This window comes from Ovis aries, chromosome 1 (genome assembly GCF_016772045.2).
Source record: "Ovis aries strain OAR_USU_Benz2616 breed Rambouillet chromosome 1, ARS-UI_Ramb_v3.0, whole genome shotgun sequence".
NCBI classification, from domain to species: Eukaryota; Metazoa; Chordata; class Mammalia; order Artiodactyla; family Bovidae; genus Ovis; species Ovis aries.
The window spans coordinates 116,787,203-116,809,112 of NC_056054.1; the positions used below are offsets into that span (position 1 = coordinate 116,787,203).

The 21,910-nt window shown below is 43.6% G+C and overlaps 1 protein-coding gene across 7 annotated transcripts in view; it reads left to right on the forward strand.

The window, feature by feature from the left end:
* The window catches only part of PBX1 (PBX homeobox 1), a 336,948-nt gene that overhangs the window by 280,422 nt on the left and 34,616 nt on the right, over positions 1-21,910 (forward strand). For 4 of the 7 annotated variants that reach the window (XM_042257209.2, XM_027977641.2, XM_060403403.1 and 1 more), the window contains one exon: positions 14,143-19,263. The exons of 2 other annotated variants lie outside the window; for them this stretch is intronic. In XM_042257209.2, the coding sequence (XP_042113143.1) occupies positions 14,143-14,147 (5 nt within the window). In that variant the 3' untranslated portion in view covers positions 14,148-19,263. Of the gene's footprint in view, positions 1-14,142; positions 19,264-21,910 lie in introns of those variants that run through there. One more of the 7 variants, XM_042257204.2, reaches the window with a different exon arrangement.

Below are 21,910 nucleotides of genomic sequence, written 5' to 3' on the forward strand. Positions count from 1 at the left end.
TTAATCTCTTCTGCTTCTATTAGTTCCATACTGTTTCTCTCTTTTATTGTGCCCATCTTTGCATGAAATGTTCCCTTGGTATCTCTAATTATCTTGAAGAGATCTCTAGTCTTTCCCCGTTCTATTGTTTTCCTCTATTTATTTGTATTGATCGCTTAAGACTTTCTATTCTCTCCTTGCTATTCTTTGGAACTCTGCATTCAGATGGGTTTATCTTTCCTTTTCTCCTTTGCCTTTAGCTTCTCTTCTTTTCTCAGCTATTTGTAAGGCCTCCTCAGACAACCATTTGCCTTTCTTTTTCTTGGGGTTAGTCTTGGTCACCACCTCCTGTACAATGTTACGAACCTCTGTCCATAGTTCTTCAGGCACTCTTTATCTATCAGATCTAATCCCTTGAATCTGTTTGCCACTTCCACTGTATAATCGTAAGGGATTTGACTTAGGTCATATCTGAATGGTCTAGTGGTTTTCCCTACTTTCTTCAATTTAATTTGAATTTTGCAATAAGGAGTTCAAGATCTGAGCCATAGTCAACTCCCGATCTTGTTTTTGCTGACTGTATAGAGCTCCTCCATCTTTGGCTGCAAAGAATATAATCAATCTGATTTTGGTATTGACTATCTGGTGATGTCCATGTGTAGAGTGTGTTGTTGGAAGAGGGTGTTTGCTATGATCAGTGCATTCTCCTGGCAAAACTCTGTTAGTCTTTGCCCTGCTTCAGCTTGTACTTCAAGGCCAAACTTGCCTGTTACTCCAGGTATCTCTTGACTTCCTACTTTTGCATTCTAGTCCCCTATGATGAAAAAGACAACTGGTTTTGGTGTTGGTTCTAGAATGTCTTGTAGGTCTTCATAGAACCATTCAACTTCAGCTTCTTCGGCATTAGTGGTTTGGGCATAGACTTGGATTGCTGTGATATTGAATGGTTTGCCTTGGAAACGAACAGAGATCATTCTGTCGTTTTTGAGATTGCACCTAAATATTGCATTTCAGACTCTTTTGTTGACAATGAGGGCTACGCCATTTCTTCTAAGAGATTTTTGCCCACAGTAGTAGATGTAATGGTCATCTGAATTAAATTTGTCCATTTCCATCCATTTTAGCTCACTTATTTCTAAAATGTTGATGTTCACTCTTGCCATCTCGTTCCATTACTTCCAATTTACCTTGATTCATGGACCTGAGAGTCCAGGTTCCTGTGCAATATTGTTTTTTACAGCATTGGACTTTATTTCCATCTCCAGTCACATTCACCACTGCACGTTTTTTTCACTTTGGCTCCGTCTCTTCATTCTTTCTGGAGCTATTTCTCCACCCATCTCCAGTAGCATATTGGGCACCTACTGACCTTGAAAGTTCATCTTGCAGTGTCATATCTTTTTGCCTTTCATACTGTTCATGGGGTTCTCAAGGCAAGAATACTGAAGTGGTTTGCCATTCTCTTCTCCAGTGGACCACATTTTGTCAGAACTCTCCACCATGACCCATCCATCTTGGGTGGCCCTACATGGCAGGGCTCATAGTTTCATTGAGTTAGACAAGGCTGTGATCCAAGTGATCGTTTAGTTAGGTTTCTGTGATTTTGGTTTTCATCCTGTCTGCCCTCTGATGGATAAGAATAAGAGACTTGTGGAAGCTTCCTGACGGGAGAGCCTGGCTGTGGGGGAATTTGGTTTTGTCTGATGGGCAGGGCCATGCTCAGTAAATCTTTAATGCAATTTTCTATTAATGGGCATGGCTGTGTTCCCTTTCTGTTGTTTGGCCTGAGGCCTAACTGTAGTAGGGGTAATGGCGGTAATGGCAACCTCCGTCAAAAGGACTTTTTTGTGCACTGTTTTATTCAGTGCCCCTGACCCCGCAGTAGACTGCTGTTGACCCACGCCTCTGCTGGAGACTCCTGGACACTCATAGGCAAGTCTGGCTCAGTCTCTTGTGTGGTCACTGCTCCTTTCTCCTGGGTCCTGGTGTGCATGAGGTTTTGTTTGTGCCCTCCAAGAGTCTGTTTCCCCAATTCTGTGGAAGTTCTGTAATCAAATCCCACTGGCCTCCAAAGTCAAGTTCCCTGGGAGTTTCAGTCCCTTTGCCAGATCCCCAGGTTGTGGGTCCTAAAACTTTCTTAACAGTATGAGAATTTCTTTGGTATAATTGTTCTGTAGTTTGTGGGTAGTCTGTTTGGTGACGCTGCTGCTGCTGCTGGCACTAAGTGGCTTCAGCCGTGTCCGACTCTGTGCGACCCCATAGATGGCAGCCCACCAGGCTCCCCCGTCCCTGGGAATGGGGGGTCAAATGGTGACCTCCTCCCAAGAGAGCTTATGCCACACGCTGCGTGTCCCAAGTCTGCTGCAGCCAGAACCCCTGTCTGCGTGGCCTGCCACTACTCACCCATGCCTTCATAGGAGATACTCAAACACTCAGAGGCTTACATAACAAGGATATAATTCCATTTCTCACTTGGTCAGTATTTAGAAAATAGAGAAAATTTTGTTTCTCAACAGAGGAGGATGCATGAGGAATAAGGCCCCAGGTCTCATTCTGTCTGTTTCTGTGGAAAGTTCTTCAGAGTGAAAGCTGGATAGTTACCCTAGGAAAACTAAGTGATCTTAAAAGAAATCTGAATGCTGCAAACTGAATTAGCGTGACATTTTCTGTATTTCTAGTGTATGGGAAAACTCAGGACTATAAAATAGAAATCAATAGTTGTCTAAAAGAACCTAGAGATACATTAGTCTGTCAAACTTTCCTTGAAGATTTATCCCATGTTTAGTATTCCCCTAAGAATTAGGAGTTGCCCAATAAGTCATTGACTAGTTTATAGCCAGGTGGAAGAAATAAAGCTACATATAATTTAAAAGCTTACTTATGACTTTAGCTAAACTTAAGTCTGAAAAATGGTCTTTTGAGTGACTAGATGTTTTCTCATATTTTGGAGCCTCTATCTGTCTCCTTGCATCTTCTTTTACCATCTGAAAGGCAGCACATTCTTCTAGATGATTGAATTTTGACATTTCACCATCATCAGTCCCCTTGTCTGCCTTTCTCATTCCCTGGCAGAACACATACAGAAAAGCCAAGTCAGACTCCTGAGCCCGCTGCACAGCTGGAAGATTTCCGCTGCACAGATTGCTGGGACAAATCTAAAAGGAAAAAAAAAAATTAAAATTTAAAAAACATCCCACTTTTATACTTGAATGAGAATCTCAGAATGAAAGAGATTATCCGCCAGCATCCACTGAAGATATCTGGGGTGGTGTCAAAATAATTCATTCTTGAATATGCAGTTTCCAAGCACTTGCCCTCATTTTGGAGGTAAATAGAATTCTCACAACAACAGGATCATCCCCTAAATAAAGCACAGTGGAGCCTCATTCCCCTTCCTAGCACATTGCCCTCAACATTCTCTGTCTGCCTTTCCCCTGCTACTTCCCAGCATCCCACCCTACCCCCATCCTTCTGTTAGCTGTAATGACCCTGCAAACACTAAATGGCATTTGAGTGCATTAAGCAGCAGACTCTCCGGTGACATGGCAATTATGGCTCTGAAATAGATTTGGTGCGTCACGGAAGATAAGGGTTTTGAAAGTTTCTGTTGTGATTATAGCCTGTAACTCCCACAAATAATAGGCTTCAAAATAAGAGGCTGCCAACGGAGCCTTTGTGGCTTTGTCTCAGTGATGGCACGTAAATTGCTATTAATGTCCTAAGTGTACTTGAATATGCCAGTCTTTGGGATGTGAAGTTGGCTCGGTGTCTCTCTTTACGCAGCATGTCATTGTTGGTCTGATAATCTGGGGTAATTGCTGTCTCTTGGATGGTCAGGAAAGTGTAAGAGGCTTTAGCTTCCTGCGTGATGGTAAATATCCTCGAGGTTTACACCACGAGTTATGTGTGTTTCATAGCGAGCCACCGTTTGTTGTTCAGGTGTGTATACAGTCCCTGTGAGTGCCCTGAGTAGATAACAGCCTTTCAACAAAGCCAGGGCAAAATCAAAGATTATGAAAATAAAATGAAGAATCTGGGGCTGTTTGTATCAGCCAATCAGTTAATTTATACTGAGAGTTAAAAAAAGAAATCCTTCGTTTGAATTTTTCATATTTGGCTATATGAGTGAATATAATTATCTGTTGTCTTAATAGAGCTATACTTTTCCAGCATCTGCAGTATTTGTCTGTGTGTATGCACAGTTTTAGGTGCTATAAGTATTTTCTGAACATGTATTAGCTCTACATCAATATGATAAAGTGTGTGGAAGTTTTCCATGTTTCTGTACAGTTTGTAGATGTGTATAAGTGTGTGTGTGTGTGTGTGTGCTGGTTTTGTAGATCTGGGCGTAGAGGATGTTTATTCAGATATAAATATCTTTCTGCACAAAGACACTTCTATTTAGCTAAAGCAAGCTGAGCTTATTTTTCTTTGTCTCTAAAAAGTTAAATAAAATAAATTTGCAGTTTTCACTTCCTGTGTATACATTTAACCTAAGGATCCCCTAAGTCTGTGAGACATGGAAGTGTTGTATATAACTGTCTTATTTGCACTTCAAACAGAAACCCCAAAGCATCCCAGCCTTAAACTTGGAAATGTATACTACCTCATAGCCTGTGCAAGCTATGGAAGGTTCAATCCAGACCATTCTCTGTGTCTCAAGCGCCTTACGTGGCAGTGTTAATTCTGGGCCTTCACAACTGATGAATTAGAAAAGGGTGAAACTCGGGAGGTGCCAAAATAGATCTTGATCTGAGTTGACATACACGTCATTTCCGTCGTGTTTCGCTGGCTTCTGGCAGAATGGTGCACTGTAATGGTGCTGCAGTTTTGCAGTTGGCTTTTGATTGAGTGCCCTCGAGAGCATGCTGCAAAAGGTTAGACATAATGATTTGCACTAAAAGAGTTCACAATCATACCGAACAAACTTGGTTTGGGGTTCCCATCTTACTATACAGGTCTAAGCTCAGGAGCTGACATCACCAGTGGACGATATAATGTATAAACTAGAGAGATGGCAGGACACACGGTGCTTTCTCAGAAGTATGACCCCAGAAGACTAGAGTTTGTCTTGTTCAAAACCAAGTTTGTTAAGGTAGGTTGAGGCTTGGGAGTAGAAGGTATTAGAATCGCCTGAAAGACTTCTTTGAGGCTGGTCTTGTGGATCATAGGTTCTATCACCTTGAGAAACAGCACGAAGATTCCCCGAAGGTGAACTTAAGAGCGTGAGTCGTCTGCCTTCAGCCCTGAGATTGGTAGCAGCCATGCTCTACATGTAATACACCACAAGCTTTTGAAACTTGAAATGTCCAAAAGCTATGGCATATAGTGGTGATGAAGTTTGGCAGATTCTTGTTTCTGAGTCCTAGGTTTCTGACTTGAGAGGTAAGAATAGGAGTTTGCACTGACTTGTGTCCTATTATATATTCATCAAGCAAAGTAAGAGAATTACCATTAGGATTCCTGCAGAATTACAAAGTCAGCATGGGCACCAGCAGCCAGACAGACTTGTAGTCACAGGGATAGGCCCCAAAGGAAGCTTTCATTTTTCTATTCATTCAACTCAAGTATTTAATTGAGCAGCTGCATGGTCAGGCATGATCTTTGTCTTCTAATGGCTTGTGGTTAATGATTTATCATCTCTCTGAGGATTAAAATCAAAGCCCTTCACTGTCCTGCGGACCTTGACATGAACAACCCATCCCATTCTCCAGCCCCACCCTGGTGCGCTCACCACTCTACTCCTCTGCCCCTCTCTTTCTGATCTTCTTCAAGTCCTCAGAGCCTTTGGACAGGTTTCTTCTTCTGCCTGGAGGGTTCTGTGTCCCGGCTCTCTACTTGTCTGTTTTCTGTTCACTTTTAGGTTGACTTTTCAGAAGCCCCAACCTCAGATCCCTGCTGTTCCCTCTCACAGCACTTATTACTACCTGGAATCTGTGTTCTTTTGACGATGTATTGAATGTCTTATTTCCCACAAGACAGCAAGCCTCATGAGAGCAGACACCACATCTTTTAAAAATGTGTTGTATCTATCATCGTATGCCTAGTACATAGTATGAGGTGGGCACTGAATGCTTATTTGTAGAACTTAAGAACTAAAGGATTGCAGTGAATAAGATCTGGTGCTTACATGGATATTCACATGAACAAGAGCTGCATGTGGTTAAATGCCAACATGAACAGTCAAAAAGTCAGTCATACTGGAATTTAGAGAAGTTGGTGAGGGTTCACCTTGCAGCAACTTGCAGAAAGAAGGCAGTGCTCAGGCCGGGCCATGAAAGAAGATATGGGTTCCTAGAGACCAGAGGAGGGGGCGGGCAAAGGCACAGAACCGCTCAGTTGGCTCCTCTATAGAGTAGGAAGCAGTCTCACTTTGGCGATGGGAACTCTATTATTTCTTCAGAGCCGCTCAGACTGCTAATGTTGGTTCTCTTCCAGGTTATTTGTTCTCTACCAGGAATGGCTGATGACACTGCTCATCTTTCTTAACTTGTAGATTTTCACAGCAAAATCTCAGGGCTCAAGAGGCTTTGGTGGGAATCAGACTAGCATGGGGTATGGAGGTGTCACTTGGATGTAAGGTCACCAGGGACTGACCTAGTGGTGAGTGGCAGTCAGAGAGGATACCCCCAACTGGCAGAGCGCCATGGAAACAGGAATCCTAAAGCCGGTGGCATGGGATAATTCAGGCAGAGGATTGACTGTGGGGAAATGTGATGAGGCAATTGGTAGGCTTAAGTTCCAGAGCAGGTTTTCATTTGCAAGAGCAAGTTACTTCCTCATTCTTTTTTTAATTGAAGTATAGCTGATTTACAGTGTTGTGTTAGTTTCAGATGTGTAGCAAAGTGATTTCATTATGTGTGTGTGTATATATATAATTTTTCAGATTCTTTTTCCGTATAACTTATTACAAAATATTGAGTATAGTTCTGTGTGCTATACAGTAGGTCCTTGTTGTTTATCTGTTTTATATATAGTAGTGTGTGTATCAGAGAAGGTGCTGGCACCCCACTCTAGTACTCTTGCCTGGAGAATCCCATGGACAAGAGGAGCCTGGTGGTCTACAGTCCATGGGGTCGCTAAGAGTTGGACACGACTGAGCGACTTCACTTTCACTTTCCACTTTCATGCATTGGAGAAGGAAATGGCAACCCACTCCAGTGTTCTTGCCTGGAGAATCCCAGGGACAGGGGAGCCTGGTGGGCTGCCGTCTATGGGGTCGCACAGAGTCGGACACGACTGAAGCAACTTAGCAGCAGCAGCAGTGTGTGTATGTCACTGCTTCATTCTTAAATGAACTGCGATAAATAGGAAACTTAAGCAGAAGCTGATTAGCTTGATAGAGGTGGTCGCAGCCACAGGGAAGACTCCCTGTATGAAGATGCAGGTGCAAAAGGTCAAAGCAAGAAAAACAGCACAATTTTTCTGGCTAAACTAGGCTAGAATGCGAATTGATTGGCTGATAGTACATGTTCTTCCCAGATAGGGTTGCCCAGATTTACCAAATGAAAATACTGCATGGGACATACTCAGAGTAAAAAGTTATTTGCTGTTTATCTAAAATTCAAATTTAACAGAGCATCCTGCATTTTATCTGGCAACTCCATTCCCAGGTCCCAGGGTAGAAGCTGAAGCTGCATGTGGGTCTCAGGCCTGGAGAGGCTAGAGATGGGCAAACTCTACAGGCCACTTAGGGACTGTATCTGTTCTGTGCCTTTTTCTGATTCCCAGGATGCCTGAGATGACTAGGAGACCATAAGGTAGGACATTATCTTATTCCTTGTGCCTAGTGGAGAACACTCCTTGTTGAGATGGAATTGCAATAGGCAGGATCTAGTGTCTTTCTCAACGGCTCTCCCCCAAAAGAAAACAGAACAATATAAATATGAATCATAGTTATTTGTTTGGGAAAAGTATGAAGTGCCTGATCCCCTTGATGCCTACTTATTAGCAAGAGAAAAGTTCAATTTCTAGATGTCAAAGCTACCTGAATACTGGTGCTACCTCTGCTCTGCATCTTGAATAGTTTCTAGGTGTACACAGCTCTTTACACATAGTTAAACTTACCTGTGGAGGTACAGACACCCTGCTGTCTGTCCACACCCATGGTGGAGGATGGATGTTACAGTGCCTCTAAAGGTTTATTTACTTCTTAGGTTCCTCCAAGAGATCGTTATTAAAATCTGTACTGTGTCAAGCACTGTGGTAAGCACTTTAGAATCGAAGATAAACTTCATAGCCCTGTTCTCATGGTCTAGTAGGGGAGTGAGCCTTGTGAAAGGACAAATGCAGTATGGCATCACAGTTGCTGTGCAATTCCAGGGTACCTGCCAGGACTTGTAGGAAAAGGAGAAGTTGCCGGGGGTCAGTACAGGGGCAAGGATACTTAACCTCAATCTTGAGAAACAGTCAAGAAGAGAGTAGCACGAAAATAGATGAGTGGGGCACCACATTCAAGGGAAAGGAAACAGGCATGAAATGATAGCTCTGTTGTGGGAATGTCTAAGTAGACTGATATATTGGAATATTAAGCATGAGCATTGAGTTGGAGAGTCAGCAACATCAAGGACATGGTAGACCTAATAAGGACATTGAGCCTCACCTTGATACCAGTAGGAAGCCATTGAAGGTTTAAACAGAGAGGTGACATGATCAGAACTACATTTTTGAAAGATCATGCTGCTCGGGCAACTGGAGAGAGGATTGGAGGGGTGGCGGAATAGGCATGGATCTGTTTACTGTTGTGAAATTTCCCAGGGAAATTTTGAATCCTCTGTCCCCTGGGGGGCTTTCCAATAGCATCTTTTCATCCCAGAGCATTCGTTGGTAAGTGCTCATGGTATAATCTTGGGGAAAGTTGATGCATATTGGGAAAACGTAGTCCTATCTTGATGGACCAGTGTTGGATCTAGGGTATGACTCCATTGTATGAGCTGATGTCTCCCCTGATAAGTGGTGACTCTGTGTGTGTGTGTGTGTCTGTGTGTGTGTGGTGTGTGGGTGGGTGGGTGTGTGTAGAGGGGGTTGGGGGGGAGGGTGCATCCATGTCTCTGTTTTTCTTCCTGGCCGGCCCTAGCAGGGCCAGGGTGATTGCAGACCTGGAGTACGTCCACCTCCTCACCCACGCTGAAGGCATTGCTGTTGATGGCACTTGGCCCATATGCAGATCGAGCTCGCCTCGGTGCTGACATCAGCCGGTTTGTGGCACCTCAGCGTATTTCTGGGTTGCAAATGAGAGTTTCTTAGTGCCAGACTCACTTGGGCTGTCACATCAGGTGATGAATTCTCTGCATCAACTGAGTGCTGCTAAGATAAGCTCAGAGGAAGAGCGGGAAAAAGAGGAGGATGGGACCAGTGGCTCTCAGCCCAACAGCCGCTACTCTGGGCTACCAGCAGTACTGGCTCCACAACAGTGGGGGAGAGGCAGGTGGCCCTCTGAGTTCTGACTCAGGGATGGTGTCAGAGGAAAGGAAAGTCAGGCCCTCAACGGCAGTTCTGTGCTCTTGTGAATGTGTGGGTTTTGCCACCCACCATTCCTCCCTCCCCTTCTCCATCACTAGCTTCCTCTGCCTCCTTCGACAGGAGTACTTTGCCTAATGGATGCATTAGATGGGGTTCTGGCAAAACTTGGGGTCTATCAAATTAGGTGCCAAACTCATTAGGATAGAGCATAGAGTAGTCATTTTTGTTCCTAAAATGATTTGTTCCCAAATACCTTGAATTTGTGTTTTGAAAGTCCAGATTTTCTTAACTAGAAAATTTGCTGCAAGTTTGTCCTAATTTAATATTCCATTAGCCTCCTCTCCCATGATGTTCCAGGTTGAGCCTGCTGCTGACTTAGGCTTCCCCCAGTAGAATTAAAAGTTACATCAAGTCTTTTTACCCAAGTCACAGGCTACAGAATTAACCTGAAGAACTGGGTGTAAATGTGAACTCTCTCCCATTAGAGGTTTGGGGATAAAAAGGGCATATTTGGCTTTGCAGATTCCTGTCCCTGTCACCCATGAGGGTGGTTTCTGACATCAGCATTTTACAAAGTGAGTGTATCCATTTAAAGGCTAGTTTGCATCAGAGAGTGAAGGAGGAATTTAGGTGCAGAAGAAAAATTGAAGTGGAAGTCTTATTTTCCCACCCCCATCCGCCGCATGTTCGTTAATGAGACCATCTTCCAATCTCACTGTGCCCAGAGATAAATAAACCCACAAAGGCGGGTTTCCTACTTAATATTCACCCACAGTGTAGAAAGAGGGAAGAAATTGCTCCCTGGGGTTAACGTGGCAGAAAGCGAGGTCAGCTGTTTCCCAAGACGGTGCAGCCTCTGAATGTCTTACATTAAAGCTGGAATGATACAGCTGAGGCAGCCAAAGTGATTTATGGAAAACCCAGTTAGGGTAGGTTTGCTTGCAGTTTCTGATCTCATGGAGGTTTTAACAGCAGTAGCAGATGATATACCATGGTAGAAAGCACCTTCAGAGACAAGCACCCTTCAGCATTTCCCTGTGTGAGACTCGTTCGTTTTAAAAAGTACTTTCAAAAAAAAAAAAAAGTACTTTCACTCATCTAACTTGAAACTCATAGGCTACAGTGTCCTGAATTTGGCAAGAAGTTTAGGATCATAGCTGATACCCTGGGGTAGGTTGATCTGGGACTCCAAGCCCCCTAGTCCATTAAATCCCTGAGTCCTGGGCACACTGGAGCTGTTGATCACCCCATCTGAGGTGTGTGTATGTACATATGTGTCTATATCTTCGTGTTTGTGAATGGAGGGGGAGTGAGAAAATGACAGATAAAGAGATTCATTTTATTTCTTTATTTTTAAGAAGGTTTTTTAAGATCTTACATATTTTTTTTTTTTTACCAGACCAACTCTCATAATTAAAATGCTAGTTTTGGTATCAGCCTGAACTAATTCCTGTCTCCACCATCTGTGAGTTTTCTGTCCCCTCTGGCATCCTGTGCAGTGGTCTGAGAAAACAGAACTTTTTAAGAAAAGAGAGCGAATGTCTGCTGTTTGAGTTATTTCAACTCAGAGATGACTCAAAAACAAGTCTCCTAGAACCTTCTGGTCAATACACTGTGCTTTGCTAATTCCCTCCTAATGAAACACCACGGAGTTCATTTTCTTTACTAATGGCTTCATTTGGGGCACCACTTATTGTTATTTTAAGGAATTATAGTATGACTCAATAATAGCCATGGTGGTGATTTGTGAGCAATGTAATGACATGCCTTTGTGCCATATGCTGCTGCTGGTGCTAGGTCGCTTCAGTCGTGTCCGACTCTGTGCGACCCCATAGACGGCAGCCCACCAGGCTCCCCCGCCCCTGGGATTCTCCAGGCAAGAACCCTGGAGTGGGCTGCCGTTTCCTTCTCCAGTGCAATGCCACATGCTAGATCATGGATATTAGCTGATGTAGAGAGCTCCCTCCCCTGCTTGTCTCATACCAGGTGGAGTCTACAATACATAACTTTTATCTTCTTTACAAGCACCCGACTCTCTGCCTTATGATGATGTACTTATGGAGCCCCTGGCATGTTTCCTAAAATTCTATGCTACCTGGTGGCTCAGCCGGGAAAGAATCTGCCTGCAATGTGGGAGACCCGGGTTTGATCCCTGGGTCAGGCAGATCCCCTGGAGAAGGAAATGGCACCCCACTCCAATATTCTTGCCTAGAAAATCCCATAGATGGAGGAGCCTGGTGGGCTATAGTCCATGGGGTTGCAAAGAGCCAGACACGACTGAGCGACTTCACTTTCACTTTCAACAGACACAGATACACACACACACACACACTTTCATCTATTTAACTGGTTAATTAATTTATCTATCTATCTCATAAATATACTAAAAAATTGTTACGACGTATGTCAAAATGCTGAGAGTAATTATCTCTGGATTATGGCCATGGTACACTTTGTTTTTCTACAATTCTCCTATTTTCAAATATTATATTGCATATGCAATTATTTGCAAACATTATATAAGCATATTTTACTTTTATTGGAGAAGGAAATGGCAACCCATTCTAGTGTTCTTGCCTTGAGAATCCCAGGGATGAGGGAGCCTGGTGGGCTGCTGTCTGTGGGGTCACATAGAGTTGGACACAACTGAAGCAACTTAGCAGCAGCACCTTAGCATTTTACTTTTATCATTTGAAACGATAAATGATGCTAAAGGATTTTCTTCATGGAAAAAATAAATGCAACTGCTATTGTCATTCAGCCAAAAATGGTACCAAAAGAACATGTGTATTCTTGGTTGAGAGAGGATGCTAAGATATTGTTGCTGCTGTGACCAACCTGAATGAGGAAATTGAATTAACTCCATCCTTGATTATGATCATACTGATCAGATTCTGAGTCTTGGATCCCAAAAGGTAGCAAAACCTCCTGTTCTAAGAGAAAGAATCCTTATTGTTCTCTTTCTGATCTCTCTTTCACAAACAGCAGGGGAAATGTCCTCCAACAGAGAGGGGCAGTGGGAGGAGCTGCCTGACTCAGTGGTTTGGAGATGGAGGTTTGAACTTGAGAGCAGTTATTCATTGATCCAAGACTGAAGGATTGTGTTCTTGGCATTGCCCAGGACCTTTTGCCCTCTTGGTGTCCAGATCTGCTCTTATAGTGAGGTGTGGGGAAAAAAAAATGTACCCTCGTGTTGAAGTAACTGGTGGGAACTGCTTTGATTTAAAAACCTTGGTTTTCCTGGGAAAATTGGAGCATGATTTGGGTGAACTAATAACAGAAGGAGCCAAATAGATGGAAAGGGCAGAGAAAAAGGAATCTGGTTCAAAGGTTAGGAAGCCTATGTCCTATCAGTTGTAATTTAGAAGCTCGATTTTTACTTACACCTGTGCTTTTTTATGAATGAAATGTGAATGGATGTTTGCCAGGATCTATTAAGTGCCAACCATGCTCCCAAGTATTGTGGATTATGCTGGAGTAGAAACCATGGTCTGTCCCAAATGGCAATAATAACACCTACCCCAGGTACCCCATGTACTTGAGGGAATAAAAGAAGGTACAATAAAAATAATTTACCTGCCTAAAACCTGGTCTGTTTGGTATTAACATTTCCAGTGTCAAGGGTCTGTTAACTCCAAAGAAACGCAGTGATTGGGGAAAAGAGGCCTTTTAGCACACTTGTGGTTCAATGCTTTAAAATATATAAACAGTCATGAATTAACCACTGTAGCAAATCATTGTTTAGCTATTTAATGGTGGGATATTTTTTAAAGGAGTGCTCATTAAAACAAATCCTTTTGGAACAATATTACTGTTTTACTGCATCTGGGTTTAGAGTCTTAGAAGGAAGATCTACACGTATAGATCAAAGTTATAGCTTCCTGTGTCACCACCTTTTAGATATAGTCATACAGACCAGTCCCTATGGTGTTGGCACCATTGTTTTACCTGTTTGATTCATCTCATCACCCTCTGTACTTTTTAAGGCTTACCTCAGAGAGTTCATCCTCCATGAAGCCTTTGCTAATGCTCCATCACGAGGAGATGTTGCGCTCATTTGAATCTTCATAACAGCTGGGGGTACCATGTATTAGGTTCTGCTTGAAACTCTAGTTCATTCATCTGCTTGTCTCATACCCATCCTTGAGGGCATAAACTGGATCTCAACCTGTCATCATATACCCTTGAGCATCTAGGACAGAACCTTGCATAGAACAGGTGCCTGAGCTCCCAGTACACATGCCACATCCAGAGCTGGAAAGGACCTGAGAAAGCATTTAAGCTGCCCTTTCAGTTTTTCTTAAGGGATACCCAAGGCCAAACAGGGGAGAGTGCTTTGCCAGAGCCAATAGCTAACCATTGCCAGTCAGAGCTAGAACTCGGTCCCTTGGCCAGCAGAGTAGCCGCGGTCATCCTAGAGCACACAGAATTTCCCTCTGATGGCTTGGACTGAATGACAAAGCCTGTGAGAAGTGGACGTGCCAATACTGTGTCCAAAGGCTCGCTGGGAGGACCCAAACTCATCTGAGGGTGGGGTTGGGGGTGGATATTATTGACCACAATCACAGCCATCCATTGGCTGTGTCCCCACGTGCCAGGCACTGTACTCAGCCCTTTTCCTCAGTTGCCTTATTGTCATTGTCTGCAAAGAACAGCCACCCAATCTCAGAGGACTGACTTCTCTCCCTTTTTCCCTTCTAGGCTAATGGAGGTTGGCAGGATGCTACTACCCCTTCATCAGTGACCTCCCCTACAGAAGGCCCTGGCAGTGTTCACTCTGATACCTCCAACTGATCTCCCAGCAGTCGCATCCCGGCTGACCCTGTGCTCCAGTCGAGGCAGGGCCAGGAGGGAGGGTTTCTCAACGCTGAAGCGGTCAGACTGGAGGTCGAAGCAATCAGCAAACACAATAAGAGTCTCCTTCTCTTCTCTTCTTTGGGATGCTATTTCAGCCAATCTGGACACTTCTTTATACTCTCTTCCCCCGCTTTTTTTTTTCTGGGTAGAAGCCACCCTTCCCTGCCTCCAGCTGTCAGCCTGGTGTCCGTCATCTTCCCTGCCCCTTTCCCTCTGTCCTAGACTCCCTGGGTCCCTGCCCTCTCTTACATCCTTGAAGGATATTTTCAACAATTATAGGAATTTAAAGAGGAAAACGCAAAGAACATAATAAAAGCATTTGTATATTTTCCTGCTGGTGGTTTGAGGAGCCAGATTCCCTCCCTTGGTCCCTCGCTCCCTCTGCTATCAGGCAGTCCTTCTCTGTTTCTCTCGTTTACTCTCACTACCTCTCGGCAGGAATACGCCACGTTGCCCTGCTCGTCCCAGGCCACCCTGCCTCCTCTTGCTCTGCCTTCCCTGAGGACAGTACTGCTTAGGACACAATTCCTCCTCTTGCTTGTCGCCCCAGGTATTCCCTGGGGGCTGTCACTCCTGGGCTTCTGCAAGTGCCACAGTTTCTGGTTTTACCCCCGCCAGGTTGATTCCCAGGCAGGAAGTCAGGCAGCAAAAGAGGGCTTGAGGAGCAAGAAGGGCAGGATTCTTAGAGGCTTTTGCATCTTTCCAATGACAGCTCTTGGTCTCAAGAAGCACAGTCTTTGGAGACCGTGCTGTAAGCAATGTTCAGAACCTATTGCAAAACCAGGTCTGAGTTAGGCATGGTGGTGAATGCATCCCTAAGGAGTGGAAGGCTCTTATCCTACAACCCTTCACCTTATCCCACCCCTCCTCCCCACAACACACAGGGATATAAACATGTAGACCCGTGCACAGACACACATTCACTTGCCACAAATCAGTCACATGCCACATGTGAATACCTGCGTTAGTAACCATAGCATTACACCTTGTGAGCGCAAGAGAGCAAAACAGCCACTCTGAGTGAAGGTCACTGACATAGAGAAGCAGTATGTGCCTGGGGCTTCCAGGGCCCCAGCCTGCACACACCGGAATGGCGTACACAGGACTTGAACGTGATGAAGGGTAGACTTCCTAAACTGTTGGTGTTCCCCCCACCTCTGGAGCTCTTGGGCAGCCACACAGTACTTCCAGTGTCTGCAGTGGATTTGGTTCTGTCTCGTTTTTGTGTTTATGTTAGGGACAGTGCATCTTTATCCAAAGTGTCATATGGCACCACATTCTTATCCTGGAGGAGAAAATTGTTTGAGAACATGGATGAGACAAACTTTGTTTACTTATACAGAAGACCTCAGAGTGATGGGGGACAGGGAGGTAGTGCTTTCAGTTAAATCATTTGTGACCTTTATTCCCTGGGAATATCTAAGAGTGAAGAGTATGTACTATTACACTGTTTTCTAATTTTACCTGAACTCAGAGTCTTCATAGCCAACTGTGCCAAGAGAAAAGATGGCATCTTTTTTGATTAAATGGGAAGTGTTCAGATCTCTTGGTGCCTCATTTTCTTCATCTGTAAAATGGGTTTATGCCTGGCTCACCAAAAGACTGAAGAAATTGATTTCGTTCACACCCAATATATAATTGTGAAGTCAGGGGAAGTAGCTTCCCTAAGATAAACTGGCCCATGCTGTGTCGGGAGGATACATGGTTTTTCTGTTCTAACTTTTGATTAGCAGTAATGCCTGAGGTCGTCACCATGAGGACAAAGAGCAGAGTCAGTGTTGTTACTTCTCTTTGTTTGTTTAGGCCTGGCTGGTTTGTAGAGTAGAGATAAGCTTCTAAATTGGAAAAATGTGATCTGGTTCTCTCCGCTTGTACTAGAATCCAACATGTGGCCTCATAAGCATTTAGTCCCCTGTTTCATCTGCTCTGTTTGAGAAAGCCTCTGGGAGAGGTATAAAGCCCTGAGGGGGGAGGATGACCAGCTGACAAGATCATGGACATTCTGCACGGCACTACAGTAATGATTAGAAAATGCTCCTGTGTGTGGGTGTTGGGAGGTAGGGGAAAGCAACCAGAAGGTGTGTGTATTTGAAGGAAATGCAAAAAGTAAATATTTGGCAAGATGGAATCATACCTGGATGGCTAAGAGGAGTAGGAAGACTGTGTCTACTAACCTGTGCCATCATCAGAATAGAGCTTGATAAAGAGGCTTCCTGGAAGGAAACATCTTGTTACCATTCTACAGTGATTAGAACAGGGAAGAACTTGGCCTGAGTGGCAGGGATCTATTGAAACTACCCACACAGGAATATGGTAGGATTGTATCCCCTTGACTTGGGGCAAAGTACGAAAGAGACACAAAAGAGTTCTCTTGGAAACAGGAAGGATGATTGCAGATTTGGTTTGAATGATCACCATTTTAAGCTGATGAAAGAGATTAGAGTGGTGCCACCTTTGCACAGGCAGTTTCTCTCCCTGCAGTGGTTTGCACTGATGCTCACCCCTCACTGTGTCATCCCTACCCAGCTCGTCACACGGCGCTCTTTACCTTCCCCCACTCACCCATGATCACGTCGGACATGGCGACCACCAGCCCTTTTTGTATTAAGGGAAGCATGAGAATGCTGACAGCGGAAGGATGGGTATGGAAAGAGCGTGCCTCTGGAAATACAGTTCCCTGGGAATTCTTATTAGGTCAGTCATACAGATACCAAAATGTGCCCCAAGATTCCTTCATTTTCTGATGGAAGTGGGAGTACTCCATTTTCCCCGCAGCCGACTTCCCCTGAGAAGTAAAACTCGCCCTAAGCTTTGCCCACCTTGTGACTCTTCATCACACCCTCCTTTTCATCCCTAACTCCTCCCCCTGGTGTGGAATTGACTCCTGTGCAGTAGTTTTGCCAAGTGGCACCTTCTTTACTTTTTTTTTTTTTTTTTGCTGTGGTAGTGTTTTTTTATTTGTCAATTGCCTTTTCTCATGTATCTTTCCCTGCCCCCCTTGCCTTCTGAGTTTTATTTTTCTGCCCAGAAAAACCTGACTTCGATACCAAAAAAAGATGAAACTACAGAAACTCAAATTTAAAAAAAAAAAAACTTAAAAAAAAAAACAAAAAAATACTCAACGATTCTTTCAGCTTTATTAACATTTTCCATTGTTTCTTGCGACTTGTGTCTCGTTCTTTGTAGTATTGATGATGAACATTTGATAATGAATGTTCTTGTATATTCAGATAAAGAAAAAAAAAAACCAAAAAAGCGGTCTGAATTTAATAGTGTTTATAATAAAAATTTTAAAAATGACCCTCTTAGCACGCAAAACAGGATGGGGAATTTCCCCTCTTCTTTCTGTGACAATGCACATCATTCCTGCATTAGTTTTTAACACCCAACTACCTACATTCACCATTTCCCCCATTTTTCTTTTATTTTCTTGCATTTGTGAATTAGTTCAAGAATGCTAGAAAAGTGTCGAGTTGTGCACATCCATTTCCTGTTTCACAATGTTTAAAAGTGACAGTAATTCATTTTGTAAACTAAAAAAAAAAAAGTTTGGAATAGTGAGCATAATAGGTACAGCCTAACATGTTATTATGTTTATTAACTTTGAGACCCAGAAATAAATTCTTTACTTTTCTTTATCCTGCTCTTTAAACTATATTAAAAAAATTGTGTTATTTTTGGTTTGTTTATGGGAGGGTGCTTTTTTAATTTTCAGGATTATGATCTTGGTGTTTTTATTTCTTAAATATGTATCCGAGGTGATGTGAAAAGATGACATTTGTAGAATAGGCTGTTTCCACGTACTTCTGTTTGCTTAAGAATTCAGTTGACTTCAGAGACAAGCCCCACAATGACGTCACATGACTCACCTGTATTTCTGGAGTGTGTGGCATTCCAAAGTCCCTGGGGGGGGGGGGGAACTGCAGGGACTTGAAGTTCCTTTTTTTGACCTTTAACTCTTCAAGGAATTGGTCCAGGGTAACTTTTTATATTGTAGGGAGACGTTTTTGCCTTGGTTGATTGTGAATGTCACATTAAAATGCTTTCTTTTCTTTCTTCCTGATTGATAACAACCTTCCACAAAGCCTTTCCAACTAGAGAGGATTTTTTTCTTCCAGAGGAATTTCACAGGAGATTCTGGTGGGGTGTGTACCATTAGCTGAGTAGACTAGATCCAGGAACTGTCCCGAGAGCCCTTCAGCCTGGATTTATTTCCAGCCAGACTCAGTGCTGAGTGGTTATGCTGGTTTCATGGGCTAACTCTCACTAACTTTTGATTTAGGCATCTGCTTAAAGCAGATTGTCAAACTGGCTTGATTCGGAATGTTTTTGTTAAGTTAGGGGAGAAAAGAAAGCAATGTTATCTGGAGAAACTTAATTTAAATGGTTTTCATTCCACAGATGACTAAGCATTCAGAAAGCAGCCAGAACCTAAGCAAGAAAAGTGAGCAACACTTTAGGAAGTGTCTCTACCCTAATGCATGCACTCTTGTTTTTAAGTCATAAAAAAACAATGACGACGAGCTTTTCACATCACCTTTATGGTTTCAATCCCTAGCTCAAAGCTTTCTGGACTCTTTTATTTTTTTTGTAAACATTTTTTTTTCCTTTTGTTAAAATTAATAAAACATTCAATGTTTTCCCCTTTTCTCTCTTATTCTTTTCTTTCCTTTGGCGTTTTCAATTATTTTGAAGTGCTTTCCTTTGGTTGTTGGTTTTATTCTCCCACTCCTCCTCCCCTGTTCTTATTCAGAATATAAACCTGCAAAGCTCTGCTCTGTTTTGGTTTTGAAATTTTAAGCTTTTCTGCTTCTGTGAGAGCACAGGCTTCTGTCCCTTTTGATTCCAACTGAAATTTTGTGTTCTCTAATGATACTAACACGGTGTAGGTTTTACAGTCTCCTAATTTGTACTGGTAATGCATATTCCAAATAAATAGTTTCTTTTGTTGCAAAAAAAAAAAAAGTATACTTGTATTTGGTGTAAATTTATTTTCTTACCTGCTGATAACTTGTCTTTCCCCAAACTATGATTTAGTTTAATGTGGATTATAATTTAAACTGTGGCCCTCATCATTTTAAAGTCTACATTTGCAGTGGGACAAATTGAGTTACTTTCCTCACCCACAAAGGAAGGAAGGGAGGGAGAGAAGGAAGGAAAGAAGGATTTTTTACGTGCGAATATTAGCTGTGCTGCAGGAAGGCAGAGCACCCAGTTTTGTCTGCTTGTCTGTGATCGGCAGCCATCAGCCAAATACCAGTTAAAATGTTAGGGTGATGTTCCACAATAAATTACAAGTTTCTGAGTCACAGCCATCTTCCACTGGCTCTCCTTCCCTTCTCTTTGCTTTGATCTGGTCATAAGGAAAATTGTGGTACCAGAAAGATGCTGCAGGGGAAGGAATGAATCTAAGTTAGAAGAACCACCCAGCTCTGGGAAGTATGACAGACACTCTTCCACTGGGCAAACATGCATGCCGTGTGTTACGTGTGCCATCCCATGTGGTCGTCTCTTGCAGAGGTTTGTCTACATTCGCAATGAGCCCCTGACCTTTGGGGTTGTGGTCTGTTACAGAGTTTAATGTCTCCGAGTGTTCTGGCTGGATCACCACTTCAGCCTTCAACACCTAAGTCTGCTTCCAGGCCCTTAACACCATTTATTTGTGCATAGAGTGGGATGCAGCTTCTTGCCTGCCATTCCTCATATCGTTCCTCGGGAGGCATCACATGCATCATTTTCTCATTCTTAACACCTTAAGCTTCAGGAGGCTCTGCCCAAAGCCCCAGAGAGGCAGGTCTATATTGAAAATGCCAATCACTCACCCTTTCATCCCTATCATGATTCTAATCAATAGAAAACAGATGAAAAGAATGGACCATCATAGGAGGGGGTCAAATCATCATTTTTCTTAACAGATAAGCTAAGGGCCCAATGGCCTCAAAAATATAAAGCTGTCTTGCCAAGGTTGATTTGGAGAGCATGTTCAGCAATCAAAATGGAGACCTCATGTCTCCTCTGCAAATCTAAACATGGGAGCATTTATGGAAGTTTGGGTATACAAGGTAGTGTTAGACCACTTCGTCTTTTAGTTGCCCGGAGAATTGTGAACCTCAAGAGTGGTACTAAACTGTTGTAGTAGACCAAGACTGCTGCTGCTACTGCTGCTAAGTCGCTTCAGTCGTGTCCGACGCTGTGCGACCCCATAGACGGCAGCCCACCGGCCTCCCCCATCCCTGGGATTCTCCAGGCAAGAACACTGGAGTGGGCTGCCATTTCCTTCTTCAGTGCAGGAAAGTGAAAAGTCAAAGTGGAGTGGCTCAGTTGTGTCCAACTCTTCGCGATCTCATGGACCGCAGCCTGTGCCTCGAATTCAGTACAAGTCTGTTTCTTACTAATAATGGTAATAGCCCCCAACAAACATTCCTTGTCAGGATGCCTTGTCTTCATGCAGTGATTCAGGGATCCAGTTCCTTCAGCCTGCAGGAATTTGTAGTCCTCCACATCTGACCTGCAGGAGGGAAAGAGTGTGTAGAAGGGTCACCACTTCTTGAAAGCCTTAACCAAGAACCCCCTTCCATTCATATTCCTAAATGCAAGAGTTGAGGGGTGGGCAGAAGAAAAGTGGTCCCTGTCTAGGCAGCCACTTCCTGGCAATAACAGCACACAATAACTCCTTGAGTAGTCAGCCGTCTCATCACACCTAATGCTCCAGGATTAGTGAGAAAAGCAAGTCCACAGAGCTGTTTCACTGCACAGGATAGACTCCCAAGAAAACCATTTTCAGTAACATCCCAGGGTTGGCTCTGTTACTCTTCAGCAGAGAAGACCCAGAAAGAGGTATAACAATGGGGGCCAGAGCTGAGCCACCTCCTCAACAATCTCCACATGTGGCTGTTGTCTAAACTCCTGACTTCAGTACTCAGCCCATGGTCATCATGAAAGGAGAGCTGCTGTTCCTCAAGGCAACCTGCCTGGCCCTTGAGGAAGTCTCTCCCATGTTTATTGCTCTCTAGAAGGGTCAGATCTAGTGGCCAGCAGTTACTTCAAATGAAGTCGAAAGCACTAAGAATCACAAAATCTGATATGCTCAGCACTCCACACCCTCACCCTCAACATAAATTTCTACCTGCTTCTCCTGGTAGACTTCTGTGACCTCCCCTACTTGAACAAGAAAGCAGGACACCAATGTTCCAACCACCCTTTGTTATCCAAAATATGGCCTCCTTTCTGGAAATATTCAGCGTGAAGGATGGCACAAGAGTTTAGTCTTAGGAAGTCACTGGGTGAGGCAAGGAAGGTGCTTTCCCGTACATCTTTGTACCAGAGGCCCAGAGAGGCGTGAAGCTGTGCTCCTCCCACACCTTGCAGAAAAGTTCCAACAGTGACCAGATAAAGAGAGCAGGGGATTTACTGTCTGAGCCAATCAGACACAGGGAGACACAATCTCTGGCTTCTAGCCTTAGGTATACTTCCCAGACCACTCTAGGCAGGGTAAGAGTAGGTAGGCAAGACGAGTTGTAAGGGGCCACGTGCTTGGTAGAAATGTTGACCTTGTTTATTCTCCTGTATGTGTGTGTGTGTTAATCTCTCAGTCGTGTCTGACTCTTCATGA